Source organism: Hyla sarda, chromosome 11, assembly GCF_029499605.1.
Source record: "Hyla sarda isolate aHylSar1 chromosome 11, aHylSar1.hap1, whole genome shotgun sequence".
NCBI lineage: Eukaryota > Metazoa > Chordata > Amphibia > Anura > Hylidae > Hyla > Hyla sarda.
In genome coordinates, this window is record NC_079199.1 from 75,318,597 (window position 1) to 75,336,905 (window position 18,309).

The window sequence follows — 18,309 nt, forward strand, 5'->3', positions numbered from 1 at the left end:
CCTTGTCACCTTGTTCTGCAGCAGGATACACTGGGTTTGCCGGGCAGTTATCAAACCTAGTGTATTTGCTGCAGAACAAGCCCTTTCCCCTTCAGCCAATCACAGGCTTTACACCACTGCGGCCTGTGATTGGCTGAAAAGTGAAAGGTCCTGTAAGATGAATAGAGCAGGGACCAGAGCGCACGGAGGGGAACGACATCTTCAGGGACCGGGACTAGGTGAGCAAAAGGTTTTTTTTATTTTACTACTTTTTCCTTTTACATTTAGCTCAGTGTTTTTCTGACAGGGTACCTCCAGCTGTTGTGAAACTACTACTCCCAGCATGCCCGGACAGCCTTTGGCTGTTCGGGCATGCTGAGAGTTGTAGTTTTGCAACAGCTGGAGGCCCCCTGGTAGGGAAACACTGACTTTTAGTATTTTTCTTTACCTGCTCTGGCCGGCCCCCGCAACGCGAGCCAACCAGAGCAGATAATCGCTAGTTTTCCCGGGGGGCCGCATCGCTATATCGCATTGCTTTTGCGATATATCGTGCAGCCCGGCCGGGAACTCTGTAATTCTACCCCGAGCGTGACTCGGGGTTACCGATTCTGGCAGGGAAAATTAACCCCGAGTCACGCTCGGGAATACCGCTCAGGAGGTTAAATTTAGATTCTTGATGAATGTGAACTGTCAAAAAGAAAAGATTGGTATCAGTTCTTGCATGATTTTACCCGCAAATCACGCCAGAGGGAAACTTTGCAGGACATCAATTTTGAGGCAGGATGGTTGGACATCTGAGAGGGCACCTGACAGGGTAACACATCTTTATGCGTTGCCCTGTCCACTGTCTTGAAAAAATGGACACCAGATGCTATACTACTTATAATAAGTGGTCATCTGTTGTGGCGTCAATTGTGTCAATATTTATGCTTTAACCTATGTTCACTAGAGATGAGCGAACTTACAGTAAATTCGATTCGTCACGAACTTCTCGGCTCGGCAGTTGATGGATTTCCCGCATAAATTAGTTCAGCTTTCAGGTGCTCCAGTGGGCTGGAAAAGGTGGATACAGTCCTAGGAGACTCTTTCCTAGGACTGTATCCACCTTTTCCAGCCCACCGGAGCACCTGAAGGCTGAACTAATTTACGCAGGAAAAGTCATCAACTGCCGAGCTGAGAAGTTTGTGACGAATCGAATTTACTGTAAGTTCGCTCATCTCTAATGTTCACCATAAGGTGTCTATGCATTCAATTTGGAACAAGTTGTGATACATAGATCAAAACCATAATTAGGAAAATGATGTATTGGTCTGTATGTCAATGTGACATTTTCCTTTTCATTTTTCAGAAGACTCATCTACAGCTATCTTATTTGTGTTTATTGTCGACTACTCTACAGAACAGCTATACAGGTTGGCATTTAATAATACATACATAATTGTATTATGTAATATAAACTAAATGTACATAAACATTTTTTTTTGTTATAATCAATGTCTTAGCATTACATGTAGCTGGCACGGACGTCACTGTGCCAATGTAGTCTAAATAAAACGTAAAAATGACTTTAGTAGCTGTGCTGGAGTCCCTCTATTTTCTGCCCAATATACCCTGTCGTCACAGCCCTGCTGTATGAGTGATATTTAGTGGGGTGGGGGTGAGTACTGAGTTATTCAGGGGCGCACTGCTTTACTTGAGTCCTCCGCTGTGGAACTCTTTTACCCTTGCAGTGCTGTTACAATATTAACCAAGTTTCAAGCGGAATGAAGGTTTGCCAGTATGTGCCTCTTGCTGGAAAATGCAGATGGTGGTGTTATTGGACTAGGTTCAGGGACCAATGCCACGATTTGGCTGGACAGCGGTGATGTTGTGATCAGTGGAGCGTGCTCTCAGTTCTCAAGTGAGACGGTAATGGCTTCGTAATTGCGTGCACTACTATGTGTATAATATTTTGGTATTGGTGTGTGCAGTCCTAGGCTACACACATTTATGGAAGCCACATCCCCATTTTCAAAAGCGATTAGTAGGGTTAACTTGTGATAAGTTGTCATTTGTTGTGTTATAAATTTTGTCTATTTAGGCTTAGTTCACCTATGGTGTCTATGTGTTACATTTTTTAAAACTGGGCAACATAGATCAAAAATCTAAGTAATAAAATGATGTTTAGTTCTGTGTGTCAATGTGACATTATCCTTTTTTGATTTTTTTCAGAAGACTCATCAACAGCTCTTTTCTTTTGCTTTATTGTCTACTACTTATCAGAGCCGCTTTTCAGGTTTGCATAAAAATTTTACATAAAGTTATGTAATACATAAATATAGTGTGGGTGATTTTAGAACAACTTGTCCTGAAGTGAAGCTGAAGAGTGTCCCATGGCAACCGTTCAGATCGCTTCTTTCATCAAAAAAGCTATATGATTGTTTGCTTTGGGCAACCCAACAACCTTTAGATACATAAATGTATTTCCTCTTAATGCCACACAGAGGTAATAAAGGGGCAATGAAATAGTAGGGTGAAAATTAGTAGTAGACATAGTGGCGGATCAAGGTGAAATAATATGGCACAGTGGTTAAAATCATATGGGGGGGTGGTTTTAGTAGATTACTAAAAGGCTCTCAGATATTCTACTGTATTTAAGGGTTTTATAGTTAATTACAATCTTCATTTAGTACATGACACTACTCTATAATTTATAAAGATTTTTTTAGCCTCTATTCACAATAGGAAACATCTTCCACTAATGGACACTATTTTATTCCACATGATTCTGCACCATTCTTAGATTATAGTGGATACTATCTTATGCCTCAGTTCAATAATGTAATGCTCCCGCACTATCACAAAGGCTCAAAAGAAACACAAGCCATGATTCAACTCAAACGATAATAATTTGAAAAGATTTGTGTTCATCTTGTAAAAATATTTGAGTTAAAACAGGACACACTAAAGCAGTGTTTCACAATCAGTGTGCCACAATCTGTTGCAAAAGTAAAACGCCCAGCAATCTCAGACATACAGAGGGTACACATACATGACAGCCAATGAAGTTTTGCAACAACCGGAGTAACCATATTTTGGATAAACAGTAATAGTTTAGTCTTGAGAAGAGACGTTTAAGGGGGGATATGATAAACGTATATAAGTATATTAATGGCCCATACAAAAAATATGGAGAAAAACTGTTCCAGGTTAAACCCCCCCAAAGGACGAGGGGGCACTCCCTCCGTCTGGAGAAGAAAAAGTTTAGTCTCAAGGGGCGACACGCCTTCTTTACCATGAGAACTGTGAACTTATGGAACAGTCTACCTCAGGAACTGGTCACAGCAGGAACAATTAACAGCTTTAAAACAGGATTAGATACATTCCTGGAACAAAATAAGATTAATGCTTATGAAGAAATATAAAATCTCAACCCTTCCCCAATATCGCGCCACACCCCTACCCCTTAATTCCCTGGTTGAACTTGATGGACATATGTCTTTTTTCGACCGTACTAACTATGTAACTATGTAACTATGTAATAAGTACAGGCCAAGTAAAAAAATAAAACTTATTTAGAAAGCTTTGTAAAATTTTGGAAGGAGTTACATTACTGTACTAGTGAACTAACATATTAATCTTGTATTTATTATTTGAATGGTGCTTTTTCAATAAATATTATTTTTCAAATGTTCTCCTAGAAAATAGAAACATAATGTAATTTTAATATTTTTTTATAGACATATTTAGTATTTATTTTAAAATCCATTATTCCATTTTCTTCTTTAGAAAATGCCGGGCTGCATTGTCAACGGTTGCAAGTCAAGGAGCGTAAAAGGCGACCATAATATCATCATGCATTCCTTCCCAAGAGAGAGGGATCGTATCATGGCATGGCTATTGGCTACAGATCAAGAGTTTCCCAAAATTGATGAACTGGTTGACCACATTCATCTCTCTAAAACGAACAATTATCGGCTCTGCTCAGCCCATTTTAAAACTACTGACTATACCTTTAATCCAAATACAGGAAAACAGAGGCTCACCCCCTTTGCCGTTCCTAGTATTTTCCCTACACGGGATATACAAGTTCAAGCTGCCGAGGCAGTTGAGGCTGAAATCCTGAATCCTCAAAAGAGGAAAAGATTGGATGAAGACGTAGCTTCAACCAATGGTTTAAAGCCAGGGGAAATGTGCCCAACCTGCCGAAATATTGTACCTCATGTTAACCCAACTGAAACGGAGCCACAAGCCTCAGAGATAACGAAAAAGGAAGCAGCAACTATATTTGACAGGAATTGGGGAACCGGAAATCAGTGTATACAAGTAAAACCTACAACTTTCTCTATAAAAATACAATGCAGAAGACTGGTTAGAAAAAAAATCTTGAGAAAAAAAAAATCAAGACAAAGCTTGGTATTTGGAAACCTGCCTTCGGAGCCATTGCAAGGTGCCAGTGTAATATTTTCGACTCCGAAAAAAATATAGGACCAACTGGATCAGCAACTCTTAACAGTGTACCTGAGTTTCAAGAAAGTTGTAGAGCTAGACACGAACTACTACCTGCCACGCTTTTATCCAAATTGACAATTTGACCCTGAAGTCACTGTTATTGTGGAGGAATCTACTCTGCATGCCCCTATATCTGTTTTAGAAGTAGATAAAAGTTTATCAACAATCACAACTCCAGTCTCAACAAATGAAAGTAGTTCAAGTGATGATGAGGGAGACTCAGTTCATTCAGATGATGAAGACTACGAAGAAGAGGACAGTCAGCATGTGCTGAGTGAAAAATTTGTAAATGTAAATGTACCACATCATGAAGAAAGAAAATTCATAGTTTATGAAAGCTGTTTGGACACATTACTATACAAGATGCCTTGTACCTCTAATCCACCCTGCAACAAAAAAATACTAAGAGTGTATAAAAAAACAAAGGGATCATATATTTCAGTCTTTGCTGAATGCGAGGCCAAACATTTAAAACGCATATGGCAGAGCCAGCCCCGATTGGGAAAGAAACCATTTGGAAATTTACAGTTAGCTACTGCTATCATTACTAGTGGAAACACTTACATCAAAATCCAACAGTTCCTAAAAATATTTAATATTTTGGGAATTAGCCAGGCTACTTACTACCGTATCCAAAAAATATATATATTTCCTGCAATTGAAAATTCTTGGACAATTAATCAAAAATTAGAAATGGAAAAAATATCACAACATGCAGTATGTGTTGCTGGAGATGGACAATGTGATTCACCCGGGCACAGTGCAAAATATTGTATATACACATTGATGGATGTAGAAACTAACAAAATATTGAATTTCAACATTCAACAAATCGGTATTGGTTTATCCTCTGTTGCCCTTGAAAAAATAGCGTGCAAGAATGCCTTGGAATTTCTACTGCAAAATAAAGTGGACATAGACATCGTTTGCACTGACCGGCACGTATCCATCAGAAAAATGCTGCGTGAGGAATATAAAACAATTGGTCACCAGTTTGATGTCTGGCACTTAGCTAAATCTATTGGAAAAAAGCTACTTGCCGTCAGCAAAAAAAAACAAAAAACTGCCAAGATTTAGCAGAATGGATAGGACCAATTAAAAATCATTTATGGTGGAGTTCTAATACTTGTGAATGCAATCCAGATGAACTTGTAAACAGATGGAACTCTGTCTTGTACCATGTCACCAACGTTCATTTTTGGAAGGATGATAATGGTCAGGAATCATCTTGTCATCATGACCAACTCCCTGAGGACATTCAGTCCACCCGAAAATGGTTAAAAAAACAAAGTGCCTGTTATGTTGAACTTGGAAAAATTGTCATGGATACAAGACTACAAAAAGACCTTAGACATCTTAGCAACTTTTGTCACACTGGAGATCTGGAAGTGTTTCATAGTTCACTAACAAAATACAGGCCTAAAAGATTTCATTTTAGTACAGACGGGGTGTATGCTCGAACACAGCTTGCTGCTCTTGACCATAATTATAATGTGAATAGAGTGCAAGCAGTTGTTACAAGAGAGACTGAAACTAGCGGACCTTTAGGCACACCGAGGTACAATCTTGCCTATTCAAAAGCCCGGAAAGAGTGGTTTGTACGATCAGTGTATGAGCCAACCACTCAGGAATTCGTCTCGAAAATCATGCAGGATGTAATGGGACTTGCCGATGGAAACATTTCCATAGACTGGACCTCTCGCCGGTCAACAATGCCTTCTAATATAGCACCAATTGAAAAACCAGACAAACAATCAATGGTTGAAAAACACCACTCAAGATTTTAATTTTTTACTTGTTTGTTATGTGCTATATACTTGTTTATGTGCTATATTGTTTAACATGCATATTCATGTATATTTTCATGAGTAAAAAATACTTTTTTTATTAATGGTTTATTATTATAGTGTTGTTTATTTAAAAATATTATTACTACTTGTTTTTGTGAAATGTTTTCATTACAGAAAATAAATTTTAATCATCAATTGTTAAAAAAAAAAACGTAAATCAAAAATATTCAGTTTCTAAGGAACTAATATTTTTTTTATATGCCATATAAGACTACCTTTAAACAAGGTAAAATTTTATAGAAAACCGGGGGTTATCTCATACGCCAGGTGCTGCAGCTGGCCGAGATACAAGGAGTATGGATTATCTATTTTTCAGTTGGTATGTATTTAAAATTTCTGCTTTATATAGCAACTGACAAATAATATCTTCTCTACTTTGAATTGTTGCCATCTTGACTATTTATTCCACACACAATTCTTCACTGTTAAACATGCAAAACAAACACATTAGGATCCGCAATTATTTTACGTGGGCAACAGAGGGGTGTAGATGAGTGTACATGGGTAACAGAGGGGTGTACATGGGTGACAGAGGGGTGTAGAGGAGTGTATATGGTTTATAGAGGGGTGTAGAGGAGTGTACATGGTTTATAGAGGGGTGTAGAGGAGTGTACATGGTTTATAGAGGGGTGTAGAGGAGTGTACATGGTTTATAGAGGGGTGTAGATGAGTGTACATGGGTAACAGAGGGGTGTACATGGGTGACAGAGGGGTGTAGAGGAGTGTACATGGTTTATAGAGGGGTGTAGAGGAGTGTACATGGTTTATAGAGGGGTGTAGAGGAGTGTACATGGTTTATAGAGGGGTGTAGAGGAGTGTACATGGGTAACAGAGGGGTGTAATTGGGTAACAGGGGTGTAGAGGAGTGTACATGGGTGACAGATGTGAATAGGGGGTAGACATGATTGATGGGGAGGGGGAACATGTGTGACAGTGAGGACAGGAGGATGAACATGGTGACACGGGTGTGGACGGGGGGTTGACAGTTGGGGTGGGTAGAGGGTGGACCTGGGTGACACCGCAGTGACGGTGGCACCGCAGGTATTACAGCTTCTTCACCATGGCTCCATTTTTGCCTCACTGGGCCGCAAGGGGGAGTGGGACACTGTGCGCAGTTCGCACGCAGGCTTCCCTTCCACCCTGCGCCGTCAGTCATCAGCGAGCATGCCAGGGCTGGAAATAAAAAAATAAAAAAATCAACGGAAAAATAAACTCCAACAATGGGAAGTGTCAAATGGAATAGCAGTGTGCCGAGGGACCACGTTTGGGAAATGACTGGTGTAGACAGATTAAAATAGACAAAATAAAATAACCACCATAAAAATTTAAATAACTAATTAATATAATATAAATAACAAGATAAATAAACATAAAAAAATTGTAAACAATAAAAATGCAATGTAAAACTGTAGTAACATGAAAAGTGCAGAAAGTAAGTGTCATAGTGAATCAAACATCAGCAGCCATGTCACTTGCTGGGTATTCATCAGGCCAGTGGAATCCAATATATTGCCCGTCAGGATCTGGAAATTCAGACCTAATAAAATTGACGACACATGATGGTATTGGCTTTCGTCGTTTAGGCCCAAGGATTCCATGCGCAAAACAAGAGTAGGATCTATAAGCGGACTTGCGAATAACCCTACAAATAAAATAAGATTAAAATAGTGTAAAAATTATGAATAATTTACAGATATGTGGATTTAGATTAAAATTTCACAAACGTGGGGGAAGACTTATAAAGACCTACATCATGTTGTTACACTTACATGAGTTCATAAGGCTGTGGTGGAGCTAAAACCATGTGCTACCGTATCCCTGCTGTATGGTAAATCATTTCAATGAGCCGACCGGAGTGATCCTCAGTGAGGTTGGCTCATTTTTGTCCCGTATGCACTTTCAACCGTACCTAAAAAGGTGAAGTAAAACCATGGTCGACTATGGCTTTAGGTCTGTGGAAAAAGCGCATAGAGGGCAAAAATGAGCCAACCATAATCGGCATTTCACTCCGGTCGGCTCATAGAACGGAATTAACATACGGCTGCATATGGCAGGGATACGTGATCCCCCGGTTTTATCTCCCCCAGCCGTATACGCTAAAGTTTGTGTAAATGTACTTTGAGATTGGTAAATTATTTGCACACAAAAAAATAAATAAAAAATAAAATGAATTGTAATAGCAACTGCAATTATGTTCATGTAAACACAGAGAAATGCTGATATGCACATTTTTAATTTTTCAAGTTTTATGAAAAGGTCAAAAAAAGAGAGTAATATTTAAAAACATTAAAAAAAATGTTTCTAAAAAAGATATAAAAATTAATTTACAATACAATATTATTACCTATTGCGATTTTTTTAACAATTCTTTGGCACTTATCCATCCACTGAACTTTTTTCTTTAAATCTCAAGTTGACTAACTCCTCGTGTTGTAGAATACAAGTTAGTCCTTTATCAAAGTGGGGATTAAGAATATCCTCCTCCTGGCAGCAGATGCTCTCATCTCTTGTTGGCATAATTTTGCAATTTTGGCACTTGCACCAATGTGTATTCCCAATTCTTGGATCATTATAGTTCAATGTGGTTCAATGTGGATAAATGTAAAGTTATGCATCTGGGTACTAATAACCTGCATGCGTCGTATGTCTTAGGGGGGATTAAACTGGCAGAGTCACTGGTAGAGAAGGATCTGGGTGTACTTGTAGATCACAGACTACAGAATAGCATGCAATGTCAGGCTGCTGCTTCCAAAGCCGGCAGGATATTGTCATGTATCAAAAGAGGCATGGACTCAAGGGACAGGGACATAATACTCCCCCTTTATAAAGCATTGGTACGGCCTCACCTGGAATATGCTGTTCAGTTTTGGGCACCTGTCCATAAAAGGGACACTGCGGAGTTGGAAAGGGTGCAGAGACGCGCGACTAAACTAATATGGGGCATGGATCATCTTAGCTATGAGGAGCGATTAAAGGAGTTACAATTGTTTAGTCTTGAGAAGAGACGTTTAAGGGGGGATATGATAAACGTATATAAGTATATTAATGGCCCATACAAAAAATATGGAGAAAAACTGTTCCAGGTTAAACCCCCCAAAGGACGAGGGGGCACTCCCTCCGTCTGGAGAAGAAAAAGTTTAGTCTCAAGGGGCGACACGCCTTCTTTACCGTGAGGACTGTGAATTTATGGAACGGTCTACCTCAGGAACTGGTCACAGCAGGAACAATTAACAGCTTTAAAACAGGATTAGATACATTCCTGGAACAAAATAACATTAATGCTTATGAAGAAATATAAAATCCCATCCCTTCCCCAATATCGCGCCACACCCCTACCCCTTAATTCCCTGGTTGAACTTGATGGACATATATCTTTTTTCGACCGTACTAACTATGTAACTATGTAACTATGTAACTATGTCACCTGGGATGTCATTGATGCTTGGCCACTCTGGATCGTTTTGGAAAGAGTGCTCATGTAGCTCGCCATGTAGTTCTGCCTTTTTTCTTAGTCTTTCCAGAAGAGCTTTTCGTTTCTAAAAATGAATAAAAAAAAGATAAAAAATTGTATACAATAAAAAAATGTAATCCTCTTGAACAATATATTAAATGGACATAGGGGTGTCACAAAAAATTTTGGGGACCACTTACAGTAGCCCTATGGGGGACTGTTTTATCCAAACCCACCAGTTCCTGCTAAAATGTTTGTCCAATGCATCAAGCTACAGACAAAATAGGAAAGTACAGAAATTTAGGAATAAATTAACCCATTAAACATTATCATTTTGGTGAGTCAGAATACCATTGGAGGCTGAGTATGAAGTCAGCCTCCATGGTCTATTGTTGGTGTATAGGAATGAATGGGCTACATCTATAACATTGAGATTTTTTGCCCATTGAATTCAATGGCCCATTGTGGTCTATGGAGATCCTGTGTCAAATGAAGTAGGAAGCTAAACAGCAGGGTACTGGTAGTAATATGTATGGGAGACCCTGGTGTGGGTTCAATTCCTGGGTTCAGCTCAAGTTGTGTGATTATTCTTTAATTAGGTTTGACAGATATAGGTCAATTGATACTTTGAACCGTGGAAACTAGGTTGATTGGATACCATAAATGGGCAACTAGGTTAATTGAAAAAGGAGGTAATGTGTTGTATTCAATTGACCTAGTTCACAAAAGTTCAAACTAATATGAGTATAATCACAGAACTCTATGGGGGAGATTCATCAAAACCAGTGTAGAGGAAGAGTTGTGCAGTTGCCCATAGCAACCAATTGGATTGCTTCTTTCATTTTTTAAAAGGCCTCTGAAAAATGAAAGAAGCAATCCAATTGGTTGCTATGGGCAACTCAGAAACTTTTCCTCTGGACAGGTTTTGATAAATCTCCCTCTATATCAACAGAGGAATTGAACCCACACCAGGGTCTCCCATACACATTACTAACAGGACACTGCTGTTCAGCTTTCTTACAAGTTTACCACAATATCGCCATAGACCACAATGGGCCCTTGGATTTAAATAGACAAAAAATCACTATGTTATAGATTTATTTATTTTATTTATTTATATAGCGCATACAGATTCCACAGCGCTTACAATTATGGGGTACAAACAAAGACAAGTATCAGACATAAAATTACACAATAACTATTCAAACAAGAGGTGTGGGGATATGTTGAGGATATGTTGAGGCCAATTAGAGACTACTGTAGGCCTGTCTGAAGAGATGTGTTTTTTTTTTTTTAAACTTTCTTTATTGATTTTTCAAAATGTTACAAACTAGCTCCCAACATAGGAGCGAACATAAAGGAACAACAACAGCAGGGTCCTCATCAAAGCATGTAATAAGAGATAAGACATCTCCAATACAATCATAATCCTAATACATGCATCACAATACAAAGCATAATTCGAACGTAGTTAGTCCACGTCTCGAAAAGCCGTCCCTGAGCTTTCAGCCCATTTGGGTAACATGGCAATATGGCTATCAGAAGCTCCACATCTTTTCGCTATCAAGCCCTCCAATACAAAGTTACGATGGACCTCTGCCATAATGGCAGGAAGACTCGGCACAACAGCTGACCTCCAATTCCGAGCAATAGAGGTCCGCACTACCGTTAATATATGGTATATTAAAGTCATAAAGGATGGGGGCACCACTTCCAGGGACAAGAACAGAAGCGCACTCTCTGGTCCCCATGGGAAGGGGCAGTCAATTAATTCGTCCAGCAGTCTTTTAATTTCAGACCAGAGAGGCCTAATAAGGGAACAAGTCCACCAAACATGGAGAAGAGTACCCTGTTCAGAATTACAGCGCCAACAGACTGGGGAAGTGTTGGGGTATATTTTAGCCAGGCGCACGGGTGTATAGTACCAACGGTATAAAAGCTTCCTAGAGGCTTCAAAATGACTAATACATTTAGAATGTTTCTTATGTAAATCGAACACAAAGCTCCACTGCTCGGACGAAAAACTCTGTGCCAAGTCCTCCTCCCACCTGGACGTAAACGTACATGCATCACTACCCTCCACTTCAGTCAACGCCACATAGGGCAGGGAAATGCCTCTCACAAAGGATTGATCATTCATAAAATGTTTCTCATATATAGTGCAAGGCAATGAATCATCCCAGGCGAGAGACTGAAGAAAATGTCTAAGCCTGAGGTACTTATAGAAGTCCCTTTGCGGAACCGAAAACAATTGTACAATATTGGAGAAGGGCAGCAGGCCATTCACATTACTAATCATTGCTACATTGACAATACCCGCAGCAGTCCAGGGCCTGAAATCTATATCTGAGAGATAATCTCCTATAGCGGTCAGTGGAATATCTTTCACTCTAGGAGGGCACAGGTTCCGGACATGTGTCGATTTACCCCACAGCCTGACAGCAGCCGCAATAGTAGAAAAGATAGAGGAAAGAGCAAAAGTGGGGTTAAAGCGTAGTGCCCAGAGAAAGTTGTGAAGAGTGGAGACATTGAGGATAGCAGCCTCCATGTCTACCCACAGTGGGGACTCAATTTGCCACCACCATTTTTTAATCTGGTCAAGTAGCACTGCATGATAGTACAATTTAAGGTTGGGAACACCCATACCTCCCCTGTGGACCGGACGGTATAATAAATGTGCACTCACCCTGGAATGCTTCCCCGCCCAGATGAATCTCATGAGCAGTTTTTGTAGCTGTGAAAGATAGTAAGCAGGTATGATCACTGGCAGGCATCTAAAGAAATATAGGATCTTAGGAAGCAACATCATCTTAGCAGCAGCAATACGGCCAGCCCAGGACACCGGAAGCAAAGAGTAGTTATCAAGTTCTTTAGTTAGTTGGGATTTCAGAACAGCAAAATTAGTAGCAATCGTCTTTTCAGGCAATGCGGTTAGGACAATGCCCAAATAGGGAATCTGGTCATCTACCCATTTAAAGGGAAATCTAGATTGCAGCCATCCTTGCACATCAGGGGAGATATGTAACGGTAGAATACATGATTTAGTAGGGTTAATTTTATAGTAGCTAACCAAGCCAAAGGCATGTATGATTTCCATCACTGGGCCCAAGGAACTTCGGGGACTGGAGAGGCAGATAACCACGTCATCAGCAAATAAGCCGATTCTATGGTCTGTATTCCCTATCCGAACACCCCCTATGTCAGGGGAGGCTCGAATAGCCTGCGCAAACGGCTCCATAACTAAAGTGAAAATGAGAGGGGACAGGGGGCACCCCTAGTTCCATTGCTAAGGGAAAATCTATCAGAAAGAGTGCCCATGGTATAAATTCTGGCAGACGGGCAAGTATATAAAGCCATTATCGCTGACTCTAAGAGTGGGGGAAAGCCGAATTTGCGCAGCACACATCTCAGATACTCCCAATGTACCCGATCGAAAGCCTTCTCCGCATCCAGGGAAAGGAGCAGGGAAGGCGTCCGACCAGAGTGGGCTGCAGGGATAATATCGAGGAAACGTCTCGTACCATCCACCGTCTGTCGACCCCTGACGAAGCCGACCTGGTCCTTGTGTATTAGTTCCGGCAACACTCTATTCAACCTAGAGGCAAGAGCCAGGGCGTACAATTTGACATCACTATTCAGAAGAGATATTGGCCTATAATTTGCAGTAATATCCAGCGGTTTACCTGGTTTAGGTATGGTAACAACCAGAGCTTCCAGCATCTCCTCAGGAGGTGAACCGCTTTCTACAATATCATTGAAGGCTCTGGCTAAGAAAGTGGCCACCGATGGGCCGAATCTCTTATAGAATTAATTAGTGATGCCGTCAGGACCAGGTGACTTCGAGGACCTGAGAGAGCGGATGCAATCAAGGATCTCATCAGTAGTAAAAGGAGAACACAAGGCAGAGGCCTGTTCCTGAGACAGAGAGGGAAGAGACACAGAGGACAAAAAGGTAGAAATAGCAGTACGGTCAGGCTGTGCAGTATCAGTGTTGTCCCTAAGGTTGTATAGTTTACTATAGAACTCCGCAAAGCAATTAGCAATTCCCTCCGGATCTGCAACTCTAGATCCATCACCCTTAATAAGAAACGGAATTCTCCCCTTATCCTGGCGTTTTTTGAGTTGTTTAGCCAGCAAGGAACTGGATCTATTACCCTGCCAGTACCATGTCATCTTAAACCTAAGCAGCGCCATCTCATAATTGTGCAGGGAAAGGGAGTGTAGTCTAGCACTAATCAGTGAGATTTCTTCAGCCACCTCTGGAGAATGAGAGGCCTTATTGCGCCTGTGCAAGTCTGCTAGCTGTTGCTGTAGTTCTAATGTCTTAGTCTGGCGAACCTTCCGATCATGTGCAGTTTGACTAATAAAGTGACCTCTAATGGTCGCTTTAAACGCACACCAGATTGTGGGGTCAGAAACATTCCCTGTGTCATTAATTCTAAAGTAAGCATCCACAGCTAATCTGGTGGCCTCAGAGTATTCAGGGTCATGTAGGATCAGAGGATTGAGCCTCCACACATAAGTCGGTCGGGAAACGAAAGCCTCTCTAATAGTCACACTAATGGGGGAATGGTCCGACCATTCTATAGGCATAATTTTAGCCTCAGACACCAAGGGGAGTAAAGAGCGCGAGACAAGGGCATAGTCTATACGAGTATAAGTCTTGTGTACATGTGAGAAGAAGGTGAAGTCTCGCTCTGTAGGATGGAAGATACGCCACACATCATAGAGATCATTTTGGGAAACACAGTTAAAAAATCCAGTGGGCTCTTTTTGAGAGGTGGCTGAAGTGGAGTCTACACTAGGCCACATAGTCATATTAAAGTCCCCCAGTAGCATACAGTGGCCCTTTTTCAAGGAATCTAGTTTGCGCACAAATGACCTGAGAAAGGTGCACTGCTTAGCATTTGGAGCATAAACTGAAGCTAAAGTGAATTGAATGTTATTTAGTAGACATACCAAGATTATGTATCGACCTCTATCATCCAACACATCATGTTGAACTGAAAGTGTCAAAGTATTTTTAAATGCAATCGCTACTCCACCTTTCTTGTGCACAGCATGCGCCTGATATATATGAGGGAATCGCTTATTCTGTAATCTAGCCGCATCACAGGCGACCAAGTGTGACTCCTGTATACATAAAATATCAGCATTTAGGCGTTTAGCCTCTCTCCACACCGATGAACGTTTGTATGGAGAATTAAGTTCATTCACGTTAAGTGACACAACCTTAATAGCCATAAATACGAATCATAAACATCCTTAGTAACACCAGTAACACAAGAACCTTAATAAGTGTGGACATGTAGACATGGAGATACACCCTTGCTGCCAGTATTGCTGAGTAGGAGAGTCTAAATATAAGCAACATAAAGGACAAGTAGACGAGGACCAACAGGACAGACAACAAGAACAGAAAACATTCAAAAAGAGAAGTGATGTGTTTTTAGGCCACGTTTGAAACTATGGATGTTGTTGTTGAGTCTGAGGGATTTAGGGATAGCATTCAAGAGAACTGGTGCAGCACGAGTGAAGTCTTGTAGATGGGAGTGAGAAGTTCGGATTATAGAAGATGTTAGTGTGAGATCATTAGCAGATCGGAGAGAACGTGTAGGATGGTAGACGGAGATGAGAGAGGAGATGTAGGGAGGTGCAGCATTGTGGAGAGCTTTGTGTGTGAGACTAAGGATTTTGTACTGTATTCTGGACTGAATTGTTAACCAGTGTAGTGACTGGCACAGGGAGGAGTCGTCGTTGTAGCGGCTGGAGAGGAGATGAGTCTGGCTGCGGCATTAAGGATGGACTGAAGAGGAGAGAGTTTGGAGAAAGGAAGGCCTATTAGTAAAGAGTTACAGTAGTCGAGACGGGAGTGAATCAAAGCAATAATGAGAGTTTTAGCAGTTTCAGTAATGAGAAACGGGCGGATTCTGGAAATGTTTTTTAGATGCAGGTGACAAGAACGTGAAAGAGACTGAATATGGGGAGTGAAAGACAGATCAGAGTCAAGTATAACTCCAAGACAGCGAGCCTGCTGCCCGGGAGTTATGGTAGTACCACATACCGAGATGGAAATGTCAGGGTTAGGTACAGTATCAGTTGATGGAGAAAAGACAAGAAGTTCTGTTTTAGAAAGATTTAGTTTCAGATATAAAGAGGACATGATGTCTGAGACGGCAGAGAGACAGTCACTGGTATTCTGTAGGAGTGCAGGGGTGATGTTGGAGGAGGAGGTATAAAGGTGTCATCAGCGTAGAGGTGGTACTGGAAACCAAATCCACTGATTGTTTTTCCAATCGGGGATGTGTAGAGTGAAAAGAGTAGAGGACTTAGGACCGATCCCTGGGGAACCCCGACAGCAAGGGGAAGAGGAGAAGAAGTAGAGCCAGAAAACGAGACGCTAAAGAAGCGGCCAGAGAGATAGGAGGAAAACCAGGCGAGAGCAGAGTCCTTGAGACCGATGGAGCGGAGACTACTGAGGAGGAGTTGATGATTCACAGTGTCAAAAGCCGCAGACAGGTCCAAGAGAATCAGTAAAGAGAAATTGCCATTTCATTTGGCCATCAGAAGATCGTCAGTGACTTTGGTTAGGGCCGTTTCTGTGAATGGAGTGAATGGAGCGGAAACCAGACTGTAAGGGGTCAAGGAGAGAGTTCTCGGAGAGATAGCGGATAAGGCGGGAGTAGACTAAGCATTCCAGGAGTTTGGAGATAAAGGGGAGATTTGAGACGGGTCAATAGTTGGCTGCACAGGAAGGGTCCAGAGATGGTTTTTTCAATAGTGGGGTTATGATAGAGTGTTTGAAGGAGGAGGGAAAGACCCCAGAAGAGAGGGAGAGGTTAAAGATTTTAGTTAGGTGACAGCTGATAGCAGGAGAGAGAGACTGGATGAGGTGTAAAGGCATGGGGTCACTAGAGCAGGTAGTGGGGCGGGCGGAGGAGAGGAGCTTGGAAACCTCATCTTCCATCACTCTCAGTTTTTGAGCCTGTAATGAAGAGGAGACGTGGCTGGGAATTGGATCAGAACTTTTAGGGGACTGGGAGAGGATTTCATCACGAATTTCATCGATTTTAGTTTTGAAGTATTTGGCCAGGTCTTCAGCACAGAGATCAGTGATTGGGGTCTGTACTTTAGGCCGAAGGAGAGAGTTGAACGTGTCAAAAAGGTGTTTTGGGTTGTTAGACAGAGAGGAGATGAGGGAGGTAAAATATGTTTGTTTGGCGAGGTGAAGAGCGGAGTAATAGGATTTAAGCATGAATTTATAGTGCAGATAGTCTGAAGAAGTCTTAGTTTTCCTCCAGAGACGTTCAGCACACCTAGAGCATCGCCTGAGAAAGCAGGTTGTTAGCGTGTGCCAGGGTTGCTGCCGTCTGTGTTGGGAGATTCGTGTTTTAGAGGGTACCATTTGATCCAGGGTAGACTTTAGGGTGTCATGGTAATGTTTGGCTGCTAGATTAGGGCAGGAGAAAGAAGAGATTGGTGATAGTGAAGATTGTAGAAGATAGATGTAGCCAAGTGGTCTTCAAACTGTGGCCCTCCAGATGTTGCAAAACTAAAACCCCCAGCATGCGTGGACTGTGAGTGAGTTGTAGTTTTGCGACATCTGGAGGGCCACTGTTTGAACAACACTGATCTAGCCCATTCATTCCTATACACCAACAAATTAACCCATTAAACATTTGAGGTTTGTTTAGTCAAAATACCATTGGAGGCTGAGTATGAAGTCAGCCTCCAGGGTTTATTGTTGGTGTATAGGAATGAATGGGCTAGATCTATAATATTGAGATTTTTTGCCCATTGAATTCAATGGCCCATTGTGGTCTATGGAGATCCTGTGTCAAATGAAGTAGGAAGCTAAACAGCAGGGTACTGGAAGTCAGCCTCCAGGGTCTATTTTTGGTGGATAGGAATGAATGGGCTAGATCTAAAACATTATTTTATTTTTATTTTTTTATTTTGCCCATTGTGGTCTATGGAGATCTTTTGTCAAACGGGGTAGAAAGCTAAACATCAGGGTGCTGTTAGTAATGTGTAGGTTAGACCCTGGTGTGGGTTCAATTACAGTGTTCAAATGATCTTCAAGTGTAGCTTGTTGATATGCTTACCGGCGTTATTTCATGTATTGTTGCAGCTGTTTCCTCCTCACTGTCACTTTCCGTCTCCTGTTGAATACTATAATCTTCCTATTTAAAAAAAAAAAAAAAAAAAGGGAATTAATATAATAATAAGTATTAAATTTTTATATATATATATATATATATATATATATATATATATAAATAATAAAGAATATTAATTACCTCATCAGAAGATTCTTCAGGATTATATTCTTCATTCCTTTCCTCCTCTGCAGCGTATGAATATCCAGTTGCCTTTAGTAAATAGATTAATAGAGTATGTAATAGCCTAAAGCAAAATTCTCCATTACTTGGTTTTGGTCTTGTTGAGATAACATGTTAGTGGCTATCATCCTTTTTCAGTACAATAATCAATTATACAAGGTTTAATAATACTCTGCACATTGTATTTATAGCGACA

General features: G+C 40.9%; 1 protein-coding gene across 1 annotated transcript in view; it reads right to left on the minus strand.

The window, feature by feature from the left end:
- Nucleotides 1-3,739: 3,739 nt before the first annotated feature.
- Nucleotides 3,740-18,309, minus strand: part of LOC130294900 (uncharacterized) — a 43,505-nt gene continuing 28,935 nt past the window's right edge. The window contains exons 2-6 of the mRNA XM_056545046.1: nt 18,072-18,143; nt 17,877-17,954; nt 12,458-12,505; nt 9,745-9,856; nt 3,740-7,962 (exon numbers count right to left, since the gene is read on the minus strand). Coding sequence (XP_056401021.1) covers nt 7,760-7,962; nt 9,745-9,856; nt 12,458-12,505; nt 17,877-17,954; nt 18,072-18,143 — 513 coding nt within the window. The 3' untranslated portion in view covers nt 3,740-7,759. The remainder of the gene's footprint in view (nt 7,963-9,744; nt 9,857-12,457; nt 12,506-17,876; nt 17,955-18,071; nt 18,144-18,309) is intronic.